This window comes from Frieseomelitta varia, unplaced genomic scaffold, assembly GCF_011392965.1.
Source record: "Frieseomelitta varia isolate USP_RPSP 00005682 unplaced genomic scaffold, Fvar_1.2 scaffold_331, whole genome shotgun sequence".
NCBI classification, from domain to species: domain Eukaryota; kingdom Metazoa; phylum Arthropoda; class Insecta; order Hymenoptera; family Apidae; genus Frieseomelitta; species Frieseomelitta varia.
This window is the reverse complement of record NW_025110070.1, coordinates 234,334-251,552: the sequence shown is the minus strand read 5'-3', so window position 1 is coordinate 251,552 and position 17,219 is coordinate 234,334. Positions and strand designations below refer to the sequence as shown.

At 37.3% G+C, this 17,219-nt stretch overlaps 1 protein-coding gene across 7 annotated transcripts in view; it reads right to left on the bottom strand.

Annotated features, from left to right (window-relative positions):
- LOC122530189 (cytohesin-1) overlaps positions 1–17,219 on the bottom strand; it is a 77,736-nt gene that overhangs the window by 10,704 nt on the left and 49,813 nt on the right. For all 7 annotated transcript variants that reach the window (XM_043656934.1, XM_043656935.1, XM_043656936.1 and 4 more), the window contains one exon: positions 233–838. In XM_043656934.1, the coding sequence (XP_043512869.1) occupies positions 233–838 (606 nt within the window). The remainder of the gene's footprint in view (positions 1–232; positions 839–17,219) is intronic.

The window sequence follows — 17,219 nt, the reverse complement described above, 5'->3', positions numbered from 1 at the left end:
TTTCAAAAAAAACGGCTCGTATCCATCGTTTCTTTATTTATCCCCGAGTGCATGAAAAAAAAAAAAAAAAAAAAAAAGAAAAAGAAAAAATAAAATAAAAAAAAAAAAGAAACGTGGTTGCGAGCAAACGAACGATTCCGAGGAATGGTTCCCATAGAGAGACAAATGGGAGAGACAGCAGGAGGAGGAAAGCCGCGTTGCGAAACGAGCGATAGCAAGCAAAAGCACTCACCACGAGGAGTTCGCGCGGCAGGTCACCGCCATTGTTGATGCCACGGTTCATGGATATGAACTGTTCCACGCTGGGCTTATCCTTGACGCTCGGATTGTGCAGAGACGTGTTCAACATGATGATGGCGAAGCTGAGCACGTAACAGGTGTCCGTGTTGGTGAATATGTTCGGGTTCAACTGGCAGTACCTCTGCGCGAAGCATTCCATCATGCGGTCGATTTTCTGCGCCTCGCCGGGCAGCCTGAACGACCAGAGGAACTGCCGGAGCGCCTGCACCAGGATCAGGTCCGTGAAGTCGTGCAGCTCGACGAACGCGCGCAGCACCCTCTCGTTGAAGTCGTGCCGCTCGCCGAGGTAATCGCCGATCGCTGTTTTGTTCAGGCCCTCGCCCTTGTAAAGGAACTGGGCGACGTCCTCCGGCGTCGGTGCCAGCAGATTATGCTCGATCAGGTACTCGATGCCCTTCTTCGGGTCCATGTTGAACTTCTTACGGCCGATCGACGTCTGCTTCGCCTTGTTCGACGGCTTGGTTTCGTCGGTCGCGAGGCCGCCGCCCTCCATCGCCTCCATCTCGGCCACCACCTCGCCCAGCTCATCTTTCAGTTGCTGCAACAGAAACGCCACGGATCAAGGGAAGGAAAAACCGGCACCTTCGTTTTTTTTTTTTTTTTTTTTTAGCAAACGCATGGCTTCTTTTAGCGTCGTTTTCCCCTGCGAATCTCGATCGGCTCGTGATCGACCCGATTACCGAGTCGAACGAGATCAATTTAACGCGATTTAACGAGGGGAGGGAAAGGTGCTGAAGCCGGGACGTGTTCGCGCGCGATTCTAAGGTTGCTTAGCGGAATCGAGGGTAGACGTTGGGCCGCCCCGTCCCATTTGCCTTTCGTCTGATTTTAACCCTTTGACCACGGCAGACTTTCAGACTGTATCATACCGGTAGGAATTCAGCCGCGACCTGACACCGAGAACGGCGAAATTTTTCGCCTCGACGTGTACTTTCTGAGAAAGTATATTGAAATAGTCGAAACACTGAACTCCACTACGTGAAACCAATATTATTTATTTATTCGTATTTCTGCATCGAATTGTCGGTGCACATGCTAAAAATTTAACATTGGCATTAAGCTTTTTATAACGATCGTCAAGGAGATTTATAAATAATCGTTAGGGATATATATAGCAGTCACTAGAGAGATAAACACACAGTCGTTGTCAAGTAATTAAAAAAGAGAGTTTCGAGCATAGAGAGTTAAAGTTTATTTTCGTTGTAATTTACATTGTATAAGAATATATATTTTCTTGCATACATCTCATTTAACATATGTGCATAAAAATAAAGTACGTAGTTATTCTTCCTCTTTCCAGTACGGCGATTGTGCCAAGTTGTCAAACAATTACATCGTATCCACAAAATATCAATATACACAACGTGAATCATTTGTTGTGTCATGTTTCCATGTACTTTTTCTGACCATTTTATTATCCCAATTTTTCATCTTGAGAATATATAAAAAAAAATAACTGCAAAATAAACATATTTAAGTAATATATGACTAACGGAATACGTAATTGTTGAATTAACATTCACTTACGTCTGGCTCAAGTGAGATTTGCTGGAATTATGGTCGATAAAATTTTCCGGACCCTTCGTGTTACCGGATCAAAGTAGGTTAAGCGCCTTTAGTATCGTAAGGGCAATTTTTTTAAGCGCCTATAGGCGCCTACAGTACCGTAAGGGCAATTTTTTTAAGCGCCTATAGGCGCCTACAGTACCGTAAAAGCAATTTTTTTAAGCGCCTATAGGCGCCAACAAAGTCAAAGGATTAATGTCGCGTATAATGAGCAGATCGACCATCGATCAAGGGATTATTAGTTCGGACAGTGAAATATCTGCTTCGGTAGGTTTCTTTTTTTTTTTTTTTTTTCTGCAAAATGTCGAGGATATAGAGAAGAAATTGAGTTTTGGAAATAACTCGATCTGCCAGGGTTGACTGCCCGGAAACGGAAGCGGTTCTGTGGAGAGCCTGCCTCTGTGGTGTATCGCGCAGAGGAAAAAAGGAGGTCAAGAAATCCGACAGGCTCTACAGACATTTCTCTAATTACGTAATCTGTAATTTGAGTTTTCTCAAGCGTGTACTTTTATTTACAGCTCTCCTTCGTTTTCCCTCTTTTACAAATATAATCTTTGGTACGATCGCACCCCCCTCCGTCGCTTAAAGGAAGTCCCTCATCTGGCATGTTCTCGTCTTTCCGATTCTAGATAAGCGAACAACTTTCCAAGGGGTGAATGCCAAGAGGGAAGCGTCACACTCGAGCGTCCCTCCCACGTGGCGTTCAAGCTATCGTTAACGGCACGTGTTAATCACAAATAACAGCTCTCACGTTTCAGGATTTGGAATTACAGCATTACGTTGAATGTCCTTCGTTTTCTGTGCTAGACTGTTATCACACTATCGATGGGAAAGGTATTAATGTATTCCATTCCCGTAGACTGGCGTCGACTGGAGGGTATTTTTTATGTTATATAAATTATAATTTTTTTTTACGTGTATTTTTTATATTAATAAAAATCAAGCGTATATATTCCATTATAATATATAATATATTCCATATATATATAATATATTCTACTTCCACAGACTGGCGTCGAAAGGCGGGTATTTTTTATGTCATATAAATTATAGTTTTTTTTTACGTGTATTTTTTATATTAATAAAAATCAAGTGTATATATTTCATATATATATAACATATTCTATTTCCACAGACTGGCGTCGAAAGGCGGGTATTTGTTATGTCACATAAATTATAGTTTCTTTTTTACGTGTATTTTTTATATTAATAAAAATCAAGTGTATATATTTCACATATATATAATATATATAATATATTCTATTCCTGCAGACTGGCGTCGAAAGGCGGGTATTTTTTATGTCATAATTTTTATGTCATAGTCTTTTCTCACGTGTATTTTTTATATTAATAAAACTCAAGTGTATTTATCAGTCTGAACACGCGTCCGACATACGAATATTGCAAGTGTCGGTCCCGTGGGACCGACGCCGACCAAACGAATAACGAAGCGTCGGTCCACAGGGACTGACACCGTCTCGAACGTGTCAATACCTTTTGTAGAGGAAGTAGTACATTTTTTAAATGCTGCAGCACACACAAATGGTTAACACACTTTATGTGTTAACCCCTTGACGTGTCTCGACGTATATATTTTTATTATTTATAATTTCTTTTATTTCCGCTCGTTGGGCAGTAAAGCTCACGCTACAACCCGCAGATAGCGTATTTATTATAATAGCGAGGGAGGTAATCTTCGATGGACTTTTATTTTTCCCTGCATACAGGTTCACGTAAGCAAAAATATTTTGGGAGAAGAACTGCTCGTGCAATATATTCTTCCTCGAGATTACATTGATTTACAAAACGATACGAACGATATGTATATACGAGGCAGTTCACCATTTCAGCCACGTTTCACGTACCGAAGGCACGCGGACTTCCTGCCCCGTGGCCTGACTCGGCTACTCGTTTACAATTTCCTTCTGAGGCATTTCCCGCTGTACGTGCCGGATTTGGAGAGCACGCCGCGGATTCCCGTCTTTCCCTTTTCGCTCCCTTCCTCGAAACACTGCTGAACACTCCGTCGCAATCATCGAAAGTGCCCGATCGAGCCAGTAGTTTATGCTAGCCGCTCGTTAAACATGCTCGTTTCATTGTGAGAGAAGATGAAAAACGTAGTTTCCACCGACGATCGCGGTGGGACAGTTAACAATCTTGAAACGATGCAAAATGAATAAAATACGAGAAGAATTTTCTTCTCTCGGCAGACAAGTGAAGAGTGAAACTTATTAATGAAAAGCGTAAAAAGTTTCTCAAAAAATATAAATTCTTCTTGAATTTCGAATACAAACTTCCCAATAATCCAACAACTCATTCGTAAAAATCGTACATTGTGTATTTTAAAATTATTATTATATATGTAATTTATATAATTTATATATTTGTATATTTTAAAATTATACATATATAATATTTACATTGCAATTGTAATATTAATTTTATATATATATTAATATTATATTTATATAATTATAATTAATATTTACATATGTAAATTATTTATATTATAATATTTATATAATTAATATAATTAATATATATTAATATTATATTTATATATTTAATATATTTAATATATTTACATTTATATATAATAAATAATATAAATATAATATTAATAATATTTAGGACCACATTCGTCTGAATCGATACGGAAAGTTGCATCGCTAGACTAGCTTCTATTGGAAATTTAAAGATGCAAAAATGCACATAACATGTAAAAATGTGTGAAATATCTAATGTACGATACTCCGTTCTGATATTTAAAATATGAAAACCGTTTCTATTTAGATTCTAGTTCTTTGGTGACGTACATGAAAATCTGCCGTTAAATAATCGACGAATAGTCTGAGTTGTCGGAAAGTTACGTCTGACTTGCAATAAAACTCTGTCTCTTTGCATGCGAATCAATTTTGTTCGAACGTTTTCGTTCAAAATTGCGATATTTTCTCAGTTTTAAGTATATTGAAATATAACCGAGGCAAGACAAATAATAAATTTATTACTTCTTAGTAATTTCTGTCCAGATGAATTCGAAAAGAAGACGAATTATTGTATACGGTGTTTGGTCGCTCGTTATGGTCCGTGAACCAGTTACCAGCGCAAGAGGTTAATTTGGCTACAAATCCAAATTCAAATCTCCCGCCAACGATTACGGATGACGAAATGTCTCTTCAGGAACAAACAGTGATTTCACATTGAGGCCCGAACGTTCTCGGAAAATCACAATTACAGAAATCAAGGCGAAACGCAATCTCTCGCGAAGCTGAACAAAAAGAAGAGATAGGACGCGAAAGCAAGCATGCATTTTCATTCGTCTATGTGAACAGAGCAGGGAGGAAGCAAAAAAAGAAGAAAAGAAAAGAAAAAATGAAACGAGAAATGACGGAATGATATTTCCACGGTGTCGGTTATGCGAGAGCGTGTCTCACGGTTATGTTTTGACCCGACCTTAATCCGGAATCAGACGCTTCCGGAAAAACGCTGTCACGCCTCTTAATTGCGACGCACTGTGTTGAAGAAACTTTGCAATAACCATTCAACTATCAAAATCCGGCCAGTTCAGTCTCATTTGCCAGCAGCTTAACACATTGTTGACAATTTTACGGGAATTTCACGCAGAAGAATTTTATCTCGTGTCACCGGCTATTATGTATTTCGTAATTAAGTAGTGAAAGTGAAACAACCGAAATAAACTTCAATATTATTTCTTTACTTATACAGAACGAATTTAGATAAAACTTTGCGTGTCTCTTATATATGTTGCATTTTATATACATGCATATGATATATTTTTTTTAAATATAATAATTTATATATATAATTTTATATATTATGTAAAATACAATAATTTTTATATATAAATCATTTTATATATAAAATATTTTTATATACAATTTTATATGTTATTTAAAATATAATAATTTTAAAACATAGTAATTTTTTTTTGGTCTGATAAAGTTATAGTAATTACCTACGTGTAATGGTACACGACAGGTTTTGCTGCGATTTCCTTTTAAAGAACATACTGTACACGTTCTAGTTGGATTTTTTTTCATACTAGTGACTATTTTTTCTAAAACGTGGTCTTTTATAAAAATATATTTTATAAAAATCTATTTATACAGTAGAGTTTTCCGTATTCGTATTAATGAGGAGACAATAGAATTTTCAGTAATAGAATTTTAGTAGAACAGACACTCAACAGATGTTCTAGTTGGATTTTTTTTCATACCAGTGACTGTTTTTTCTAAAACGTGGTCTTTTATAAAAATATATTTTATAGAAGTCTATTTACACAGTAGAGTTTCCCGTATTCGTATTAATGGAGAGACAATAGAATTTTCGCATAGTAGACACTCTTCTGACATTTAATTCCAATATTTAAGAACGTTGTATTTTTTTTTTTTTTTTTAACCATTTTAGCACAATTCAGTTTGTGGAAATATTAAGTCTACGAAACTCATTTATCACGGAATCAAATGTAATCTCTTATATTCATCATCAATATCACTGACATTGATTTCTTTTTAGCAAAGTCTTTCATATCGTATTATGAAAAAGAAACATGTAAAAATACCTTAATACAAAAAAAAGCATCCATTACTACTTAGATAATAGAATGATTTGATTAGTAAAACGTTCGAATATTGAATAATAACATTGTACGTGAAATATAAGAGGTTTCATAGTTTAAACAATATATTCTGTTTCTAACTTTTACATTTCAACAAAGATCGCATATAAATCTTCAACATACAAATTACTTTCAATTACTCGTGCTATTGAATTACGCTGTATAGAAGTTTTTACGCGGTAGAAAATATTAGTATAAAATTCTGAATGCAATTTTCCCGCGAAAAATTTTCCATTCATCGCAGAGGAATTCATCTTGCGAACCGCTCGCGAGTTAATTAATTAACAACACACTCGGACAAGTAACAATCCCGACGATTTTATTAAACATTAATCGATCCTTCCTTTTGTCTCTGCGTTCATTCCGCTTGAACGACGAACGATCTCTCATCGAGAACGAATCTTTCGATTTTACCGCAGCGCTGAAACAGCCGCCGAAAACTTTTCGAAAAGCATGATTTTTATTATCAAAGGATAAGAATAGGGAAGAGGAGAGAAATGAGAAAGAGAGAGAGAGAGAGAGACAGAGGGAAAAAATTTCGCCTTTCGTACGGCGGACGGATAAATCCTGCTTAATTACCGACAAAAGGATATCCGGCCTAATTAATGTTCTAAAGGGTTGGCCTTTCTTTCACGCGAGAACCGCGCGATATCTCCCGAATGTTTGAACGAGGAAATTATTCAACGATCCCTCCGCTGAATCGTTAACCCGATTTTCAAAAACTGTCCAAACTAATTAAAATTAACTCTCTGGCCCGCGAGACCGTGAAAAAAGAAAAGAATCCCTCTTTCCTCCTCCCATGACATAATACTTTCGATTCGCGACTCGTGGAACGATCAACCGAAAGGAATACCGCGATATTCGCTTCCGTTTCGCTGGTGATACAACGAGTTTAATTGCGTGTATTTACACGTGTACAAATGCACGCGATGCGTGTGTGTATAGTTACTTAATAAGCTAGGTGCATCGAACGGAGGAATTTATTTTAGTCCCGTTAGTCGCAGCTCGAAGCGTCTGGCTCGTCGGCTATGTAATTTTGCCAAGAGAAAGTAACTCGTTAGGTGTGAGTTATTCGTATTATCTCATACGAACGGCATTTACCGATACTGAAATGCACTGATGTTTTCAAGTGCATTTGAAGGATTCCATCTTCAGCCACGTGAGGAATTTTCAGAAGCAGGAGCGCTTCATAATCTCGCTCCTGATAAAGCGAGAAAGGCTTCGAAACGAACGATGAGGATGACTCGGGAAAGAACTTTGATGAACTTTGTCAGAGACTGACTGACCAACTGAGGGAGAGAACTCTACTCGAAGAATAATTTACGTTTCTTATATCTTGCTTCCCTCGATATTATGATATATTAATTATATATTAACATTATTAATATTATATATTATATATTATATATTATATATTAAATTAATTATTAATACTAGTTATATTAATATTAATATTATTAACAATATTGTATATTATATATTAAATTAATTATTAATATTAGTTACGTATTAATATATATAATTTTTATTACAATTAATTAATATTAATATTATTAATAATATTAATCGCAAGTGTAACAATTTGGGCACAACTGGCACGCTGTCTGCCCGGAATAACAGAAACGAGAAATAACAGAATATTATTAACTAATATTATAATTAAATTATAATATTATACTTAAATAATATATTATTTATAATATTATATATTATATATTAAATTAATTATTAATATTAATATTATTAACAATATTATATATTATATATTAAATTAATTATTAATATTAGTTATATATTAATATATATAATTTTTATTATAATATGTCATTTATATTATAATTAATATTTATTAATTATAATATAAATTATTAATATTAGTTACATACTAATATTAATATTATTAACAATATTAATCGCAAGTGTAACAATTTGGGCACAACTGGCACGCTGTCTGCTCGGAATAACAGAAACGAGAAATAACATAGAAACGAGAAATAATATAGAATTTATCGAGGGGCGAGGACGTGGACGCGGATTAAATTTTTCACATGCAGCCCAAAAGCTCGTCCAAAAATTGTTTATCAAGGCCCTGTACGCCCAAGGAAGTACAGTTTATTTTTAACCGGATACATTCAAGACGCGTTCCATGTCGACGTTCGCTTTGTCGCAGGACACACTTGTCGATGAAAGCCCGACGCGAGTCACATCGAGATTTCGTTATGGGAGACGCACGATACGAACGGGGGAGCTTGTTTGCTTATAAAATACGGAGCAGACGCTTGCGAATAATTCTGAATAAAATATCAGTCAGACGAAAGAAAGGAGAAAGAATATTGCAATTGAAAGGAAAAAGAGAAGATTATTTTTCGAATCTGTCTTCGGGTGAATCACCTGACTTACCATTGAGTAGCTGAACGAAGTTACGTAAGTGGAATTACGAAACACGATTGGAGAGGATTTATGAAATCGTTGGGAAAATGTTGTATCAACGTTAAAATAAAGAATACGACGTTGCGCGAAGACCCTGAACAGCAGCCGGCTTCGGTTCGCATAATTATTCACCTGGTATGCTCAGAGATCTTCGACCCCTGTTATGATACCATCGAGTCAGTCTGGATATACAGGTACTTATTAAAAACAGAGCAAACGTGTTTAAATACATTTTATTAAAAAAAGAAAAAAAAAAAAGATTAAATTGAACGTGATATCGTAAACGTTGCGCCACGCATGTCGAGAATTTTTTGTCCCAAAATTGCAATATTTCCTCAATTTTAAGTATACTTAAGTATAACCCCGGGCAAGACAAGTAATAAATTTATTACTTCTTAATAATTTCTGTCCAATGATATCATACCGACGAGTTGAAAAGAAAAAGAAAACGACAAATTATTGTGTACGGTTCGGTCACTCGTTATGGTCCGCAATCGGTTGCCAAAGCAAATGGTTAACCTCTCAAGAATTTTTCGTTCCAAAATTGCAGTATTTTTTCACGTTTAAGTATATTTAATTATAACCCAGGTGAAACAAATAATAAATTTATTACTTCTCAATAATTTCTGTCCGGTGATATCGTACCGACGAGTTGAAAAGAAAAAGAAAGCGACGAATTATTGTGTACGGTTCGGTCACTCGTTATGGTCCGCAATCGGTTGCCAAAGCAAATGGTTAACCTCTCGAGAATTTTTCGTTCCAAAATTGCAGTATTTTCTCACCTTTAAGTATATTTAACTATAACCCAGGTGAAACAAATAATAAATTTATTACTTCTCAATAAATTTCTATCCGGTGATATCGGTACCGACGAGTTGAAAAAGAAAACGACGAATTATCGTACACGGTTTGGTCACTCGTTACGGTCCGCAATCAGTTGCCAGTGCAAGTGGTTAAAATAACGTGTCTGATCCGCTTGATTTTAAATTGAACTTTTCTCACCAGAAATAGAATTAAACGTAGGAAGAAATTAGCGAGGAAACGTACAATTGCGCCGTTCGAATGGATAATCTTTCATCTACCATAAACAAGACTCCATTAATTCTGTATCTATTCACGAATGTCTCACGAACGTTGCGTCTTACAACGACTTAAATGACGTGCAACTTTTAATCACGGTTGCCTTCACGGCCTAGAGGAATTCTTATCAACTGCGATCGGCCAATTCACGGAATTCTAATCCGCAATATGATCTTCCGCGGAAACAATGATCCCAACATTTTTCACAGGGTTCATCGTGCAGACGTAGAAAAGCTTGATCAAAGGAACCGGAGAATCGTACGAGATGGGGAAGGAGAACGCGAGAAGCTCTGGTGAAAAAGGGCGAGGAAGAATCGGTCGTTTCCCGATGAAAACGTTCGATATCCTCTCTCTGTCTCGACGAAGATTAAACTCCGGTTGGCTCGCCCGTGAAACGACGACAGTCGGGCGAATAGTATCGAAGGCCTTGTCGGGGGAGGATGGCAGGATGGAAGAAAAAAAAAAAAATCGATGGGTGCGTGCAAACGACGCGGTGGTCTCGTTGCGCGATATCCCGACGATCTTCGCCGATGTCGTCGTGGAAAATGACGCGAACACGCGATCGTAAAATATTTATCATCTCCGTGGAGGGAAACGATCCGCAAACCGCGGCGTAATGCGTTTCGCGTTCAAACGCTACACGGGCTTACACCATTGTCTGATCTCGTTTTATTTTATCCATTTTTCGTCGATATGTAACATCAATACAGATCATCTTCGATTCTTTTTTTGAAAGTGCTCTTCCCTTTTTTGAATGAAAGATTTCGAACAGAATAATTTTCTCTATGTTTGTGAGTAACTTGTAACAAACGAATATAATCTTTTAAAATTGTTTTAGCTATTTATTTAATTTTAATATTTTTTAAAATTGTATTAGCTATTTATTTAATATTAATATAATTTTTTAAAATTATATTAGCTATTTATTTAATATAATTTTTTAAAAACTGTATTAACTATTTATTTAATACAGTTTTTTAAAAACTGTATTAGCTATTTATTTAATATTAATATAATTTTTTAAAATTATATTAGCTATTTATTTAATATAATTTTTTAAAAACTGTATTAGCTATTTATTTAATATAGTTTTTTAAAAACTGTATTAGCTATTTATTTAATATAGTTTTTTAAAAACTGTATTAGCTATTTATTTAATATTAACATAATTTTTTAAAATTACATTAATATTAAATAAATTAAGTTTATAAATATATTAATATATAAATATATTAATATATAAATATATTAATATAGTAAAATTATATTAATATTAAATAAATTAAATTTATTTAATATAGTTTTTTAAAAACTGTATTAGCTATTTATTTAATATAATTTTTCAAAATTGTACTGGCTATTTATTTAATATAATTTTTCAAAACTGTATTAGCTATTTATCTCGATATCTCTCAAATATGTATCCACTGCATATGTATCCCCGTTCATTTTCACGTTTGCAACGAATTTCTCAACGAATGTTTCATCGCCGACGTAATTTTCCGTCATATTGGGCACAAAGTTTCCAATCGATTCAATTCCGAGTGACATTCGTACGTCGCGATATCAAAGACTGTGACAGTGACCGGTTTGCCATTTTAATGTTTAATCGGCAAAATTATACCTACAATGAATAAATTATTCCGTGAAATGTCGAATCACGTAAGCTCCTTGTTCATCCCCACGAGCGTGTAATCTAAAGGCTTAACGTTAATTACAGCTGCATTAACCGCTAATTATGCCGAGGATCAAAATAAAAAAAAATGCGCGACGTCATTTTGCTTGACCCATTCCGCCCCATTCGAGGCATTAGACATTAGACAAATTTGATCAGAGGGAAACGCCAGGAAGGAATATTGTTGGGACGGAAAAGGTAAGGGTGCAAAGGTGAACGGCAGCGCAGTTGTGTACACGATAGGGAGGCAGTCAGCCCTCGATAATGTCGGAAGGAGGCAGAGAAAAAGAGAGAGAAAGAGAGAGAGAGAGAGAGAGAGAGAGAGAGGTCGGAGACGTTGTCCTGGGTACACCCGACCGTATTAAGCGCGTTTTACGCCGCTCTATTTGTTATTCAGGTTCCTGGATCGACGGTTCGTTCGCGGGGAAAAAGAAATTTTCACCGCGTCGCTTCGAGCGAACGGTTTTTTATTTTTACCACGACCACCGGGAAGGAACTAAAAATACGACCACCACTACGAAAAATCACCTAATGTAATTTAGCCCTGTTTTCGAAAGCGGTCGGTTGGAAAACTCGAAGAGAAGATTTTTCTTTTTTTTTTTTTTTTCAAATACTTGGGAAAATTGAAATCTTGTGAATGTTAAATTGTTCTGAATGTATCATACTTCTGAATAGAGGATATTATTCAAGCCTGGCCATCCTCGTGACGTTCACTGCTGGAAAAGGAACTCTCGTGATGCTCTATCTTTACAGCGGACTATGACCATTCCAATGGAGCTGCAGACGCAAGCATAAACGCTTCGAATCTTAAATATTTCTCTGGGAAATGCGAACGACTGATAGAAAATTGTAAATTTCTATTTTAAAAGTCTGTTTTTAGAATAATAACTCGTTCGTTAACCATTACTGTGTATGTTATTTCACAAATTACACGATAGCTTTCCAAAAAAGTGAAACCTCCGTATCAGTTGAGATTGAAAGATAAAACGAAGACAGGCAAACGATGAATATCGACACGTACCAGGGGTTTTAAAGCGCGAAGAACATCGACGTAGAAACGCGACAGAGTGTCTCGGTCGTTAAGCCAGTGCGCTACGTCTGCGAAAGGTGTGGCCCTTTTCCTATAGGCTGATCGGAGGGGCGATTATGTCCGTGAGGGAAGGTAGAAAAGCTTCACCCTCAGTGTTACAGAGAGACCAAGCCCCTTTTTCGTTTCGAATGATATTTCTGCTACCGTTGCACCGATTTTTAATTGTATTTCCAACAGAAATGTCTCCGCTTGCATTCTATTTTCCTTTCAATTCAACGAATTCGAATATCGCTATCGAATTCCAACCGAATCGAACTTATACTAAAACCGACAAATATAATTAATAAGAATGCAAGTTTTAGCTCGCAACATTGGACGATGTTCAATTTTGTTTATTTCCAATAGCAATTTTTTCGTTTGATGTTTCAGCCAAAGCTCCACCAACCACCGATACCCAATATCAATTACAAACTTCCTAATTCAAAACCCATCACGCACCCAGACCTACCGAAACAACTGGCAGCCCATCCTCGACAACGAACCCTCGGCTTCAACAAACGCAACAGGGAAACTTCGATGAACTTGGTACTCTGGCGCGTATCGCGATAGGTTGCACTACTGCTTAACAACACCAAGATACAAGTGTACACCTTGAGAACCGGCAGATTCTCTTCCCTTGCAACCCACCTGCCTCTTGCAAAAGTGTTGAGTTCGAAGATGGAAAAAAGAGAGAGAGAGAGAAATGAAAGGAGAACAAGAACTGTTTGCTTGCGGCGGTAGCCGGAAAAAAAAAGACGGGGAGAGCCGGAAGTGGGCTCTCGTTGTCTTCGATGGACCTCGTTAACGGGCGGTCGCGGCGATATAGCCAGAGTCACGGACAATAACGTTGGTCGTCCGTACCAACCGGGACAGAGTGGTATATTGTCTGTTACGCAGCCGCGTTTCTTTTGTCCGTTCTCTCGGCTTTGCATCCGGCACCACGACCTCGGCCGCTTCTTATACGCACGCCATCTTCTCGTCTCGACGCGTGAGAAAACGTCGGTGACTCTCGGCCGGTTGGTTGGTGTCCCGACACCGTGGATACACACGTCGAGCGAAAATGCCGACCGTCTGTACCTTCGATGCCTGTACCTCCTCCGGTGATGGTAAAATCGATCGTCCCTCCGATGCGACCTTGAACAACGCCGAGCCAAGGGCGTAAGCGCGCGACTCAACGAGGCGGCCACTGGATTCGACGCCGGCATCCGCCGGCTGCTGAACGCTCTCCTCAATGAAGAAATTGTTTCGGGGAATCTAATTGAGGCGTGTGTCTATGTTCAGTTTCTGGTGGCAGCGGAAGAGGGGCGACAGGGGTGAAAAAGAGTTGTCGTACGCAGCGCGTCAGAGATTACACACGCTGCACTTTTGACGTTATTTCCTGCGAGAAAGGATTGAGAGTGCTTGGGAAATTAAAGGCGAATTTGAAATTAATTCTGAAACTTTGACACTTCTTCTCGATGTTTCTCAATTTTTGGAAGTTTGCAATTTGAGTTCAGAATTACTTCGACCGGTGCGGACAAATCTTCGACCAAACATTCGCGAATCTATAGTTTATTGGTGTTGGTAAATTAATAAATGGATGATGGAATTTTAAAAATAATATTTTTATAAATTAATATTTCAAATTTTCGATGAGATAATAAGTATTAAAATTATAAATAAAATAATTTTATTACTAAATAAATATAATCGTTATCAGTAATTTTAAAATTTTTTATTATTAATTTAAAATTTATATTAAAAAAATATATATAGTAAATATAATAAAGCTGTAAATTATAAAATAATATAATTTAACTTTATATTTAATAATTTTTGATAAATTAATTAGACAAATAATTAGAATCTAGAGTCTAGAGTCTGGCGTATAACGTTCAACTCTTACGTAAGAATCGCCATCTCGTCTACGATGATTCAAGATAAAAAAAAAAGAAGACAGTTGAAGGAAACGAGGGAACAAGCGTTTAGTTAGGCTAGGAGAATGTGGGAAATCGCGCGTAACAGCCGTCGGCTGTTCATATCGTCGGGTATTGTAATTTACATGAGAATGGTTAACGATGCCATCGCAAAAATTGCCAAGCTCCCAGTAATAAAAGTCGCCCTGTGAACCTCAACACCGCGGCTCCGGTTTAATGAACCTTAACCTTAACTCTAATGAATCTCTTGTTGAAGAGTAGACGCTTCAAACGTAATTGTTAACCCCGTTACGCAGCACGTTGCCTCCTTTTGCGAGCGACTCTCCGTTTCTAAAATAACACGGCACTATATTTGTCATTAGATCAACTGGTGGCTCGCCTCCTTTAAGTGCAATGTTCTTTAAACGCACCGATTTGCTCCACATTTTCATCCCGTTCCTGATTTCCAAGCTGCTTAACATACTGCGCTGGAATGACGTGCCACGCACGTCGAAAATTTCTTGTCCCAAAATTGCAATTTTCTCAGTTTTAAGTATACTTAGGTAAAACAAAATAGGCGAAACAAATAATAAATTTATTACTTCTCAATAATTTCTATCCGGTGATATCGATACTGACGAGTTGAGAAAGAAAGCGACGAATTATTGTATATGGTTTGGTCACTCGTTATGGTCCGCAATCAGTGGTTAACCTCTTGCGTTGAAATNAACGTGTCACGCACGTCGAGAATTTTTTATCCCAAAATTGCAATATTTTCTCCGTTTTAAGTATACTTAAGTATAACCCAGGCGAAACGAATAATAAATTTATTACTTCTCAATAATTTCTGTCCAGTGATATCGGTACTAACGAGTGACGAATTATTGTATACGGTTTGGTCACTCGTTATGGTCCGCAATCAGTTGCCAGGGCAAGTGGTTAAAACGTTCACATTCGAGGGGAAATATCGACTCACGGTTTGGTTCGAACAGGTTAAATTACTGTGAGTAATCGAACGCAAATGAGGAGAGAGAGAGAGAGAGAGAGTTCAGCATACTCCATTTAATTCACCTAAACATGACATGCACGCGCTATTTATTCCTCGGCTTGCGAGGGTGATCTTTATTTTTACACACCGACCCCATAGAAACTTTTATTAATCGGTCACACAACAACGGTCTCCTCTCCGTCCAAGAAATTACTCTCTTCGAGCGAATCGGGAACGATACTTTTACCTCGTTGCTCTTTTATGTATATTTTCAGCTGACGGTAGCAGCAGTCTTCATGTTACTCTATTTACTCGAAGATTAAGAATAACCCTTCCGAGAGCTCTTTTACTCTAGCCGCGGAATTTCGGAATCGTTGACCCGAAGAAATGGGAGTACAGTACGAAACAACCAAGGATCTCTCCAACTTTACGATCAATGGACCGGTAAAGCTTCAGACCTTAGAATTTACGATCTGAGATAGCCCAACTAGATTCCCACTAATCTCCGGTTAAATTAATTACTTCCTGGAATCAAACAGACCATTCCATTGATTTTCCACAGTTTTAAATGAAATTCGCTTTATTTCTTTTTCGATCGTCGAACGTTGGATGAAATGAAACACTCGCGTGCTCGTTCTATCGAAGTAACACTTCGAGCAACTTTTAAGTCACGGAGCGTGCGATCGGTCAGGACGATTAGCATTGCTAATAGACGTGTTTGTCATCATCGATAGAAAATATAAACAGCTGAGCCCTTATCTGACTTCTGCAATTAATTCAGTCCGTGCAACGAACCGAATACCACCACGACGCAAAAAGCATTCTCGGTGCCATCGTTGCAAACTGACCGAATTGACCACCCTCTTCAGCTGATCGATCTGCTTTCTATTTTGTACTTTTCTCTCGCTTTCGTATCAGCCGAATTGTTCGAATTCTCAAAGCACGACAAACGAAAATGAAATTCGCTGTGAATGTTAACGAAATTTTCGAATGCTTGTTTCAAAAGAATGAATTCACGACTGGAATAAATCGCGAAAATAATTCGAAAAATTCCAACGTTCGGCTCTCCCAGCTACTGTTCTCTTCCCACTATCATTTCGTGGAATTTAGCATTTAACCATTGTAAATTAAACCCCCGATGCGTCCCTGCTTTCCCATGTCGAACAATGCGAGATCACGCGTTGAACGCGATGGCAATTTGCATTTTAAGTCCCTTCCAGATAGAGCATCGCGAAACGATGAATCACTACTGCGAACGTCGATGTTCCCGCGCGTTCCACGAGCATTATCGTCGCTTTCGCGATAAACACTTACATAATATCGAAATATGCACAACGTACAATATCGTCGCGTTGGCTACGCGAATTGCGACGACTGATCGTCGAATTAAACGTAATTTGTCTGGTCGAGCGATTCTCGAGATTGTATCACGATGTTTCTGTCCAATGGAAGCTTCATCGATGTTAAAATCTTGATATAAACGAACGATAAAACGGGTGATATTTCTTTTAACAAATACGTGAAACGAAATGTTAGGTTGACCTGTTTTTTTTTTTTTTTTGTGTGTGTGAACATTA